This window comes from Narcine bancroftii, chromosome 5, assembly GCF_036971445.1.
Source record: "Narcine bancroftii isolate sNarBan1 chromosome 5, sNarBan1.hap1, whole genome shotgun sequence".
Classification (NCBI taxonomy): Eukaryota; Metazoa; Chordata; class Chondrichthyes; order Torpediniformes; family Narcinidae; genus Narcine; species Narcine bancroftii.
This window is the reverse complement of record NC_091473.1, coordinates 199,928,458-199,941,564: the sequence shown is the minus strand read 5'-3', so window position 1 is coordinate 199,941,564 and position 13,107 is coordinate 199,928,458. Positions and strand designations below refer to the sequence as shown.

Here is a 13,107-nt window from a genome sequence, read left to right as displayed (position 1 = left end):
TAGGTCCCAGCCACCACCCCCCCACCCATCCGAGTTTCTGGCGCCCTGACTGCATATCCTTGCCTAGGTCCCAAACCCATGCCCATCCGAGTTTCTGATGCCATAACCGCGGACTCTCACCAAGGTCCCAGCCACCCCCTGGCCCATCCGAGTTTCCGATGCCCTGATCATGGACTCTCACCGAGGTCCCAGCCACCACCCCCCGCCCATCCGAGTTTCCAACGCCCTGATCGCGGACTATCACCTAGGTTCAAACCCCCCACCCCAGCACATCTGAGTTTCTGACACCCTGACCACAGACTCCCGCCTAGGTCCCAACCACCCTGCCCATCGGAGTTTCCGACGCCTTGACTGCGGATCCTTGCCTAGGTCCCAAACCCATGCCCATCCGAGTTTCTGATGCCATAACCGCGGACTCTCACCGAGGTCCCAGCCACCCCCCGGCCCATCTGAGTTTCTGACACCCTGACTGCGGATTCTCGCCTAGGTCCCAGCCACCCCCCCGCCCATCCAAGTTTCCGATGCCCTGACTGCGGACTCTTACTAAGGTCCCAGCCACCCCCCTCCACCCATCTGAGTTTCCAACGCCCTGACTGCGGACTCTTGCCTAGGTTTCAATCCCCAAGCCCATCTGAGTTTCTGACACCACGACAGCAGATTCTCGCCTAGGACCCAAACCTCCCCCCACCCCCCACCCGCCCATCCGAGTTTCTGACGCCCTAACTGCGGATCCTTGCCTAGGTCCCAAACCCATGCCCATCCGAGTTTCTGATGCCATAACCGCGGACTCTCACCGAGGTCCCAGCCACCCCCCGGCCCATCTGAGTTTCTGACACCCTGACTGCGGATTCTCGCCTAGGTCCCAGCCACCCCCCCCGCCCATCCGAGTTTTCAACGCCCTGACCGTGGAATCTCACCTTGGTCCAAACCCCCCTGCTCATCCAGTTTCTGATGGCATGACAGCAGACTCTCGCCTAGGTCCAAAACCCCCTCACCCATCCGAGTTTCCGATGCCCTGACCACGGACTCTCGCCAAGGTCCCAGCCACCCCCCCGCTCATCCGAGTTTCCGATGCCCTGATCATGGACTCTCACCGAGGTCCCAGCCACCACCCCCCGCCCATCCGAGTTTCCAACGCCCTGATCGCGGACTATCACCTAGGTTCAAACCCCCCACCCCAGCACATCTGAGTTTCTGACACCCTGACCACAGACTCCCGCCTAGGTCCCAACCACCCTGCCCATCGGAGTTTCCGACGCCTTGACTGCGGACTCTCGCCACTGTCCCAGCCACTCCCCCGCCCATCCAAGTTTCCGATGCCCTGACTGCGGACTCTTACTAAGGTCCCAGCCACCCCCCTCCACCCATCCGAGTTTCCAACGCCCTGACTGTGGACTCTTGCCTAGGTTTCAACCCCCAAGCCCATCTGAGTTTCTGACACCACGACAGCAGATTCTCGCCTAGGACCCAAACCCCCCCCCACCCATCCGAGTTTCTGACGCCATAACCGTAGACTCTCAAATTCATCTATTACATACAGTATTTTGGAAGGTTGAATTTAAAGGCAGAATACACAGGTAATTGCAGGATTTTTAATAGTGTGGAAGAACAGGAGTTTGGGGGCCAAATTCCTTGGCTCTCCCAAGGTTGCCGTGCAGGTTGATAGGGTTGATAGGCTTATGGTATGCTGGCCTTCATTAGTTAGGGGATTTAGAGAGGTAATGCTGCAGTTCTATACAACTCTGGTTAGAGCACCCTTGGAGTATTGTGTTCAGTTCTGCTTTGGTGCTTGAAAGGTAAATGGTTACTGCTCGGTTCCTGTCGGTTTTCAGAGAGATATTTGTTGTTCCTGGACACAACTGATTCCTTTTAATCAGCCACATCAGTGTCTTGCCGAAGAAACTTGCCCCATTAGAATTTTCCAGATGATAACCTCTTTCTTGCAGGTCACCACAGAATTCCTTTTTGTTTTTCTTATTTGAAGTGAAACATTAGGGAGCCAGTCCTCTTGTCTTGCATGAACCACAAGGCTGAACTAAGCACTCACAACCCATCTTCCAAATGGGGATTTTCTACAAGCTTGCCAGCTTGTCCTGTTCCAGTCCCAGTTGCTACTGCTGAACTGAATTCTCTCTCTCTCTCTCTCTCTCTCTCTCTCTCTCTGAGAAAAAAACTGTTAAACTCTCTCTACTTGCAAAAACCACATGACCCTCTTAGAACAGCAAGCTGCACTCCCAGACAGCCTGCGAATCTGAACTACTCCTCCGATTTCTTTCATCTCCTGCTTTTCAAAACAATCCATTAGTGAAGTCTCTTAGGAACTCCCCAAAGGTTTTGAAAAGGCCCTCGGGAGCCACCCTATCTGGCTTGAGCAGAGCTCCAGTATTTTAAATGAGATCTGTTTTGAAGTGTTTGTATGGGACCTACACTGAAAAACCTGCCCCAATTTATCTCCCAAAAACATATCTATATAGAATACAAACACAACATGACCAGCCTCATGGGCTGGTAGGGTCAGTTACTGTGCTGTAGCTTTAAATTAAAATGAATTGTCCTTGATTGTAAAGAAAAGATGTTTGGGATCCATTCAAATTGAAAACATACATCTGTTTATGCAATTTCCTGTTGGTTTCTTTTATTGAAAACATTGTCCTTAACCCATTGATCCAGGGCATTGAGAACACACCAGAGGAGTTGGGACATCCGCCAGCTCCCAGGGCGGATAGAATTCACCATGTCATCTGATCTGATAAGACCACAGCCGGCTTTCACCGGTGAAAAAGCTTTCACCTGTCCTGCTTGCATGAAGGGATTCTGCACACCGTCCAACCTGAGGGTACACCAGTGGACTCACACTGAGGAGAGGCAGTATGCCTGCTCAGACAGTGAGGAGCAATTCATTCACTCACCAAGCTTGTTGAGGAACCAGCAGATCCACACCAGGAAGAGGTGGTTCACCTGCCCCGAGTGCAGGAAGTGGTTCACTAGGTCCTCCAGCCTGTTGACCCACTAGCAGGTCCACAGCAGGGAAAGGCCCTTCACCTGCCTCGTGTGCAAGTAGAGGTTCAACCACCCATCCAACCTGCAGAGGCACTGGCGGCTCTACACTGGCAAGAGGACCTTCTCCTGCCTTGAGTGCAGCAAGGGCTTCACCCAGTCATCCCACCTACGATAGCACGAGCAGGTCCACACCAGGGAAAGTCCTTTCACCTGCCTTGACTGTGGTAAATGCTTTGCCAGGTCATCCCACCTTCAAGAGCACTGGAGGGTCCACACCGGGGAGAGGCCCTTCACCTGCCCTGAATGCAGTAAAGGCTTCACCCAGTCGTACAGCCTGATGATAAACCAGAGGACACACACTGGGGAGAGGCCATTCACCTGCTCAGAGTGTGGGCAGGCGTTCAGCCGATCAGACAGCCTGGTTGTATATCTCCAAGATTCACTCTGGGGAGAGACCCTTCATCTGTCCTGAGTGCAGGAAGGACTTCATTCAGTCATTGGACCTGAAGACTCACCAGCGGGTCCACACTGGTGAGAGACCCTTCACCTGCTTCAGCTGTGGCAAAAGCTTCACCCAGTCAGTGGCCTGTGGCAGCACCAGCGGGTCCACAAATGAGGCAGATTCTGTTGCTGATTTGACCTGAAACCCCTGTCATTCTAACCAGGGTGGGACTGTGTGTATGGTCCCATCCCGACCAGCTGACCTTAACAGACCCTGTAACTGTCCTGCAGCTTTAATGTACTTGGCACATGCCAAATAAATGACCTGGACCTTGAACATCCGCCATGTTGTCTGTTGAATAGTGAGGGCTGGACTTGGGTTTTAGTTAGGATTGTTTGAATGGTCTTTCTGCTGTTGAACCATAGAACAGCACAGAAACAGGTCATTTGGCCCATCTATCCTGTGCTGAACTATTACTCTGTCCAGTCCCATTTATTGTAAGGCAACTGATAGCTTCTCCCTCCTCTCCCTATTCTGGTGGTGGAGGAGGCTGGGGGAAGTTGGGATTAGGGAGCCTGGCCATTTGGGGAGCAGAACCTGGGGTAGGGGTGGGGTGTGGGGAATGCGTAAGAGTCTGGAAGCCTTTTCATAAATTATTTCAGTTGAGTTGGAGTTCGAGGAGGGGTGGGTGATTGGTGAGTACGTGTTTTGGACTGTTTAAAAAGGGTGCGGAGAGCAAAGGGTTAAACTGAGTGTTGATTTGTGGGAGTGAGCAATTGGGTAATTGAGTTAATTGGCAGGGGCCAATAAAAGGAGCAGCCATCGTGGAGCTGTCCAGTATGTGACAGGCACAGGGAAGGAGTGGAGCGCGGGGGCTTTGGAGCGCGGGGGCTTTGGAGCGCGGGGGCTTTGGAGCGCGGGGGCTTTGGAGCGCGGGGGATTTGGAGCGCGGGGGCTTTGGAGCGCGGGGGCTTTGGAGCGCGGGGGCTTTGGAGCGCGGGGGCTTTGGAGCGCGGGGGCTTTGGAGCGCGGGGGCTTTGGAGCGCGGGGGCTTTGGAGCGCGGGGGCTTTGGAGCGCGGGGGCTTTGGAGCGCGGGGGCTTTGGAGCGCGGGGGCTTTGGAGCGCGGGGGCTTTGGAGCGCGGGGGCTTTGGAGCGCGGGGGCTTTGGAGCGCGGGGGCTTTGGAGCGCGGGGGCTTTGGAGCGCGGGGGCTTTGGAGCGCGGGGGCTTTGGAGCGCGGGGGCTTTGGAGCGCGGGGGCTTTGGAGCGCGGGGGCTTTGGAGCGCGGGGGCTTTGGAGCGCGGGGGCTTTGGAGCGCGGGGGCTTTGGAGCGCGGGGGCTTTGGAGCGCGGGGGCTTTGGAGCGCGGGGGCTAGGAATGTTACCAGAGAGGTAAGGCCAGGTGAGGGAGTTTAAATCCTTTAATTACATTGAGATAATGGAGACAGCTGGGCAATGGATAGCTCTGGTTGAGGGATGTGGGAATTCTGGTACATTGTATGACTACACCTCCAAAAGGTGCATCCAGCTGCAGCTCCTAACAACCCGAGTTAGGGAACTGGCGCTGGAGTTGGATGAACTGTTGATCTTGAGGGAGGCTGAGGTAATTTTAGACAGGAGTTTCAGGGAGGTGGTCACCCCTAAAATTCAGGAGGCAGGTAATGGGTGACTGTCAGGAGAGGGAAGGGTAAGATGCAAACAGTGCCAAGTACCCCTATGGCCTTTCCTGCGAAAAATGGTTGAAAGTGATTAAATTTGCACCATTCTGTGAAAAATGATGGAATGCAAAGTATGTAGATTAGATCTTGAGAGTTGACAGTACTATCTACTGGGCCCCTTCTTATCTCAAGCACCAAGGATGCAAGGATCTGGTTCAGGCTGTTACAGTGATCTAAGGTAGTCTATAGCATGTACTGCACTTGCTTAATAGAGACATGAATATTAACTTAGATGCCCCTAAGGAGGGAATGAACTCATTAACATAACATGCGATGTAAGAAGAGGGAGGAACTGAGTAATAGCTGGATTGATGGAAGGGAGAAGGAGAATGTTGTAATGTATTGGGATTCTGATTGGAAGAAGGTAAATGAAGGTGGAGTGATGTTGAGGGCGGGACTCAATCATTTCATGATTGAATGGTGATTCTAAATGTCCGGTGTATCTCCAAACCAGGGACACCCTTCTCTGCAGACTTGAAATAAAGCTGAACCTGTTCTCCAAGATTTTGTCTCCAGAATAGTGATTGTGAACACTTTATATTTCACATTCCCATCAACATTAAGTCCGTCATTTTGGATACTGTTGTAGGGGGTGATCTACCAGGGACAAGTCAAGGTGGTTATGTCTCCGGCACAGAGGTTGGACCCATGGCTCAGAATGGAAGGGGAGAGCTATGGTGATTGGGGACTTGTTGGTTAGACAAGTGGATAGAGGGTTTTGTGAACAAAATTGAGGCTTCTGGATGATATGTTGCCTCCCAGGTGCCAGAGTCAGGGAAGTCTCTGATTGAGTTCATAGCATTCTGGAGAGGGTAGGGGAATAACCGGGTGTTGTGGTCCACAAGGGGACCAATGACATGGATAGGAGTAGGGATTATGTCCTGAAGAGGAAATGCAGGGAGTTAGGGAAGAAGCTAAAAAACAGGACCTCAAGGGTGGTCATCTCCAGAGAGGGTAGGAACAGGAAGTTCTGGCAGATGAATGCATAGCTGAAGAGTTGGTATGGGAACAGGGATTCAGATTTCTGAATCACTGGGATCTCTTCTGGGATGTGTGACTGCTACAAAAAGGATGGGCTGCACCTGAACTGGAGGGGGATCAATATCCTGGCAGGCAGGTTTGGTAGAGCTGTTGGGGAGGGTTTAAACTAGTTTGGCAGGGGGGTTGGAATCGGAATGTGAGTGCAGAGATTAGGGTTGAAGGGAACCAGGGGGTTAGGGTCGAGAAAGAGGAAAATAGAGAAAAGTCAAAGGACAGACAGGTGAAAAGATGGGATAATTTGGTGCACAATAGAAATACAGCAAAATCGGTAACAGATACTGGTCTGTTTAACTGTACTTAAACGCACAGAGCATTAGGAATAAAGTAGATAAGCTTGCTGGACAGTTACAAATCGAAAGATCATTGAGACATGACTTAAAGCTGGAGGTGATTGGGAGCGGAATGTCCAAGGGTGCACAGTGTACAGGAAAGTTAGACAGGTAGGTAGAGGGGGTGGTGTGGCCCTGATGGACATCAGTGATATTAAATCACTAGAAAGAAGGGACATAGGGTTAGAAGTGGTAGAATCCTTAGGGGTTGAATTAAATGGCAAGGGTAAAAGGGCCCTATTGGCAGTTATATACAGGCTCCCAAACACCAGCTGGGAAATGGACTACGAGTTAGATCTGGAGATAGAAAGAAGGAAAATGTCAAAATAATTATGGGGGATTTTAACATGAAAGGGGATTGGGAATGTCAGGAAGGTTCTGATTCTCAGGAGAGAGAGTTTGTGGAATGCCCATAGGGTGGCTATTTGGAGCAGCTTGTCGATCAGCCCACCAAGGAATTGGTGGTTTTGGATTGGGTGATGTGTAATGAACCTGAGGAGATCGTGGAATTAAATGTAATGCAGCCCTTAGGAAGTAGTGATCATAACATGATTGAGTTCAGTTTCAAATTTGAAAAGGAAAAGCTGATATCAGGTGTGTCCATATTTCAGTGGAACAAAGGAAATTACAGTAGATGAGAAAGGGACTGGCCCAAGTGGACTGGAAAAGTCAGCTCGATGAAGGGACGGCAGAGCAGAATTGGATGGTCTTTCCACAAGAAAGAAAGTGCAGGTTTGAGATATTTCATGAAAAAAATTATGAATGGAAAAATGGCACAAATGTGGATAACAAGAGGTTAAGGTTAAAATAAAAGCAAAACGGAGGGCAGACAAGGAAGCAAAAAAAAATAGTGGGAAAACAGGACTGGGAAACTTTAAAAAACCCACAGAAAGGTACAAAAAGTCATTAGGAAAGAAAGATGAATTATGAAAGGAAGTTGACAAATAACATAAAAGGATTCTAAGTTTCTGTAAATATATAAAGAGTAAAAGAAAGACAAGTAGATAAAGGGCTGATGGAAAATGATGCTGCAGAAATGATAGTGGGTGACAAAAAGATGGCAGAGGAACGAAATGAAGATTTTGCCTCAGTCTTCACTGAAGGCAAGAGCAAAATACCTGATACTCCGAGGTCTCAGGGAATAGAATTAAGTACAGTTAGGTTACCAGAGAGATAGTGCTTAGTAAGCTGAATTGTCTTGGGATAGATAATTCTCCTGGACTGGATGAGATGCACCCATGGGTTCTGAAGGAGGTGGCTTTAGAGATTGTAGAGGCTTTGGAATTGATTTTCCAGAAATCAATGGACTCTGGCATGGTTCCCGAGAATTGGAAGGCCGCAAATGTAGTTCCGCTGTTTAAGAAAGGAGGGAGACAGAGAAAATGAAATGATTGGCCTATTAGTCTGATGTCTGTAGTTGGAAAGTTATTGGAGTTGATCCTCAAGAACGAGGAAATTAAATACCTTGAGTTGCATGACATGATAGGTTCATGAAGGGAAGATCCTGCCTGACCAACCTACTGGAATTTTTTGAGGAAATCTCAAGTAGGGTGGACAAAGGAAAGGCTGTGGATGTTGTGTATTTGGATTTTCAAAAGGCCTCAGATAAGGTGCTGCACAAGAGGCTGCTTAAAAGATGAGAGCCCATGGAATGACTGGAAAGAGATTGGGTGAAACATTGGGTGATGGGAAGGAAGTAAAGGGTGGGAATAAAAGGATCCTGTTCTGGTTGGTTGCTGGTTATTAGTGGTGTTCTGCAGGGGTTGGTGCTGGGGCTGCTTCTTTTTACAATATATACTGATGATTTAGATGATGGATTGAATGGTTTTGAGGTGAAGTTTGCAGATGACACCAAGATATGTGGTGGAGTAGGAAGTGTTGAAGAAACTGAAAGGTTGTACAGAGACTTGGACGTTTAGGAGATGGGGCAAAGAAATGGCGGATGAGATACCGTTACTTACTATATTTTACTTAATTTCTCAAAAAATATTAATATATATCAACACACATACAAAAAGGACTCAATGAATCTCTATATCTAAATATATATATAAATATATATATTCATATATATAAATATATGAATCTCTATATATAAATATACAAAAAAAATCCTTAAAATGCACATTGAGCCTAGAAATAATCCCTCCGTACCTTAGAGAAAGGAAAAGAAACAGTGGGCAGAGATAGGAAAATGAGAAAGATCTGGCATCAACATTTAATACAATCAAAAAAAGAAATAAAAATATTAACTAAGGGATGAAAATTAAATATAAAATATTTAATATTTAGACTCAACTATCCGGGCATGTAAATAATTTGATAGCTGCTACTCTCTGACAGCAGCATTCCTTGTAGATTTTTCCAATGATGGCAAGAGCTTAGCCTGTGATGTATTGGGCCATGTCCACTATATTTTGCAGGGCAGAGGTATTGATTCCTCCATACTGGACCATGATGTAGTCAGTCAGCACACTTTCCACGACACATCTCTAGGCATTTGCTAAGGTTTCCAATGATATACTGAACCTCTGCAAATCCTGAGGAAGAGGAGGCGCTGATAAGCTTTCTTCATGATGCCATTGGTGTGTTGGGTCCAGGAAAGGTCCTTCAAGATGGTGACTCCCAGAAATTTAAATTTGCTCACCCTCTGATCCCTCAATGATCACTTGACCTCTGGTTTTCCTTTCCTGAAGTCTACAATCAGCTCCATGTTCTTGTCACATTGAGAGGTTGTTGTTAGTACCCCATTCAGCCAAGCTTTCAGCCTGCCTCCCATTTGCCAACTCTTTCCCTCTCTCTATATACAGCCCACTACCATGGTATTGTCAGTAAATTTTGAAATGGTGTTGTTGTCGTACTGAGCCACACATTCGTAGGTGTAAAGTGAGTAGAGCAGAGGACAAAGTATATGTTCCTGTGTTGATAGAGATTGTGGAAGAGGTGTTCTTACCAAACTGCCCTGATTGGGGTCTGGAGGTGAGGAAATCAGGATCTAATTACACAATAGGGTATTGGGATCCAGGTCTTGGAGTCTGCAGATTAGTTTTGAAGTGATGATGGTGTGGAATGCTGAACTGTGGTTAATAAGAGCATCTTTATGGATGCATCTTTGCTATCCAGGTGTTCCACGGTTTTGTGTAGAGTCAGTGAGATGGCATCTGCTGTAGACCTGTTGCTGCAAAAGGCAAATAAGAATGGATCCATGTCACCATTCAGACAAGAGCTGATCTGCTTCAACACCAGCCTCTCAAAATAGATCATCACTGTGGATATGAGAGCCACTGCTAGTTAGTCATTTAGGCAAATTCCATTACCGAGGCCTATCTTTAGCCTGAATTTGTATTTAAGTCAGAACCAGTATATATGGTCCTTATTTAGCATCAGTTAGTCAAATGTTTTTCTTGGTGTTTAGTATGTATAGTTTATATATTTTACCTTTATATGCATATAAAACATTTCCCAATAAATTAAAACATTTTAATAATACAGTACATAATAACACGTAATAATACTTTTAATCAGTTTAAGGCTTCTCCGCTCCCCTCCCCCTCTGCCAAGCCATTTGTCTCCTCGCCCACCTGCCATTTTTCCCAGGCCGCGTGTGGCTTAGCCTGACAGTGGATGCACATCACTGGCCACCTGACAATTGACAGGGCAGTGAGCCAATGGAAAGCAAGCTCTGCTCGAACTGGAAGTCGATGTCATTCTCCTTCCAGCCAACTTGCCGGTTCATAACTTCAGGTTGTTCATAAATCAGATGTCTTCAACCCAGGGACTGCCTGTACTCTGCTGGGTCTGGGTTGGTGCCAGAACGAATATTAGAGGGAGGGTTCAGCAGAACTCTCATAAACTCACTCAGCGAGGGGGGGAGTGGTTGGTATTGGATGCCATGACCTGCCTGTTGACTACAGACGATGGGGATCAGGTGCTGTTGGATGCTTGGACATGTCATTAGCGCCATCACCCCTCTAACCTTTTATTGTTTTCTCCAGCTAAGATAGCTTTTTAAGAGAAAGATAGGGACCAATCTTAACCCCATGTGAAATGAGTGGAATGAACAAACTAACGATCTGGATGGGGAATACACCCAAATTTATAACAAAAATGTACTATGCTCTCCAGAGTGAAAGTGCAAAACCAGGTTTAGAGGCCAAGGGAAAGATTGGAGACAGACTTGGGGGTAGTGATGTCAGAATGAAGCTGGTCAGATTGCTGTATGGACAGATTAACCTCAATTATAAATGCAAGATATGGACTAGTTTGGTATAATTTTCTGCACTGATTAGAGTTGTGTTTCAGTTCAGGAACTTTTCTACATGCTGCATGGTCATGATGAAGGTGAGACCATTTTCGCAAGAAGTTGAAGAAAGATTAACCAGGATAAGAGGAGTGGCCTTCACGGGCGACCCAGTCAGCAATTTTAATTGAAATAAGCAAATAATTGTCTAATATCAAATCTCATTTATAAAAATAGCATTGGCAGTAGCAAAAAATGTATTGTGATTACTTGGAAATCCAACTCCCCTCTACTTCTAGCAGGATGGAATGTGGAAATGAACAGCTTGGAAAAAAAAAATCACATAACTTAAAGAATAAATACAACACTTTTGTAAAGACATGGCAGCCGGACCTGGACCACATAGGTGCCCAAATCCAGTAACAGAGGAAATATAAATGTTGACGTTATACATCCCAAATGTGATTTCCCCTGACTGTGTGCGGATCTGTATGTATAGAAGTCGGGTGGGGTGGGGGGTGGGGGGGTGGTGGGGGGGTGGTGGGGGTGGGGGAGGGGAGAAGGAGGGAACGTTTTGTTTTTGTGTTTGGTGTTGTTTGTAATATATTGTGTTAATGAAGATTTTTTAATGTATATTTTTGAAAAAGTAAAATATTCAAAAAAAAAAGCAGAAGATGGTCATCTCGGGGTTGCTGCCTGTGGCACGCACTAGAGAGCATGGGAATAGGAAGATGTGCCAGATGAATGCTTAGCCGAAGAGTTGGTGCAGGGAGCAGGGCTTCACATTTGTGGATTATTAGGATCTCTTCTGGGGAAGGTCTGACCTGTACAGTAAGGACAAGCTGCACCTGAACTGGAGGGGGACCAATATCCTGGCGGGCAGGTTTGCTAGAGCGTTGGGGAGAGTTTAGACTAGTTTGGCGGGGGTGCGTGGGAAGCAGAATGAGTGTGGAGATTAGGGTAGGACAACTAGATTTGAAATGGAACCAGATTGTTAGCATTAATGAAGGAGAAGGGGTAGTAAAAGTAGATGGTAATCAAAGGAGTGAATGTGGGGGACATTCTCTCAAGGGTATATGTTTCAATGCAAGGAGCAAGGTGAGTCAGGTGGATGAGCTTAGAGCAAAGATTGACACATGGAGATATATTGTTGCCATCAGTGAAACTTGGTTGTAGGAAGGTCATGACTGGCAGCTAAATATTCCAGGATTTCGTTGTTTTAGGTGTGATAGAACAGGGGGGATAAAAGGTGGAGGAGTCACATTGCTTGTTAGAGGAAACATACCTTGCGTCTTGCGTCCGACCTCCAGCTCGAACACGGTTCCGTTGTGGATGACCTGGAATGGACCCTCGTATGGCCTCTGAAGTGGTGGACGATATGGACACCCCTGTGAATGAAAACAGACTCACAGTCCTGTAGGTCTTTGGGTAATGATGGTCCTTGCGTGTTTGTGCCTGGAAGGCCAGCTTGCTGACTTTTTCCCTTAGCCTGCTGAGAATGTTGCAGAGTCGTCCTGCTGTCTGCCTGGGGATGGTACAAATTTTTCCAGGACCACCAGTGGAACTCTGTACACAAGTTTGGGCGAAGAGGTGTTGAGGTCCTCCTTGGGTGCCCAACAGTGCCCATGGTAGCTCATCTACCAACTTGGGTCCTTGGAGTCTGGTCATGTGTGGTTTTGAGGTGCCTGTGGAAGTGCTCCACCAACTCATTGAACTGTGGGTGGAAAGGTGTTGTGTGATGCAGCTGGGCACCCCACAGGCTGGAGAGGTTGGACCACAGACTGGAGGTGAATTCTGTCAGATGTGATGTGGGATGGTAACCCAAATTGTGCCACCCTGGATGAGATGAGGACTCTGGTGCATGAGGTAGTGAACATGTCTGCCAGTGGGTCTGCTTCTGGCAACCTGGTGAAGCAGTTGACCATTGTGAACAGATACTGGAAACCCTGGGATCCTACTATGGGTCCTACTATGTCCACATGGATGTGGTCAAACCTTTATTCTATGGACTCAAAGTGCTGAGGTGGGGTCTTGGTGTGCTGCTGTACCTTGGTTGTTTGGCATTGTGTGAACGCCTTCACCCATTTGCTGACCTAGTTCTGCAATCCATGCCACAGATATTTGCTCGCCACCAGCCAGTCCGTGGTCCTGATCGATGGGTGAGCCAATCTGTGGATGGAGTAAAAAACCTGTCTCCAAGCCGCTGGGACAATAGGTCTGACCTGGCCGGTGGCCACATTGCACAGAAGGGTGGTGTTACCTGTGCCAACTGGGATGTCCTGGAGCTGCAGTCCCGATATGGATGTCCTGTATTGGGGAATCTCCTCGTCGCTCTGCT

General features: G+C 47.8%; 1 protein-coding gene across 1 annotated transcript; it reads left to right on the top strand.

Moving 5' to 3' along the window:
* Positions 1-2,488: 2,488 nt before the first annotated feature.
* LOC138765456 (gastrula zinc finger protein XlCGF17.1-like) lies at positions 2,489-3,644 on the top strand. Its single transcript, XM_069942495.1, has 4 exons — positions 2,489-2,508; positions 2,671-2,988; positions 3,241-3,387; positions 3,479-3,644. The coding sequence occupies exons 1-4, from the start codon at positions 2,489-2,491 to the stop codon at positions 3,642-3,644; spliced, it is 651 nt and encodes a 216-aa protein (XP_069798596.1).
* Positions 3,645-13,107: the final 9,463 nt, after the last annotated feature.

Bases quoted from the DNA above. Each gene is read 5' to 3' on its own strand.
- LOC138765456 (XM_069942495.1), top strand. From the start codon at position 2,489: ATGACCAGCCTCATGGGCTG. The intron at 2,989-3,240 runs GTCCTCCAGCCT...ATGCTTTGCCAG, and splicing joins TGCAGGAAGTGGTTCACTAG to GTCATCCCACCTTCAAGAGC. The intron at 3,388-3,478 runs GTGTGGGCAGGC...TCCTGAGTGCAG, and splicing joins AGGCCATTCACCTGCTCAGA to GAAGGACTTCATTCAGTCAT.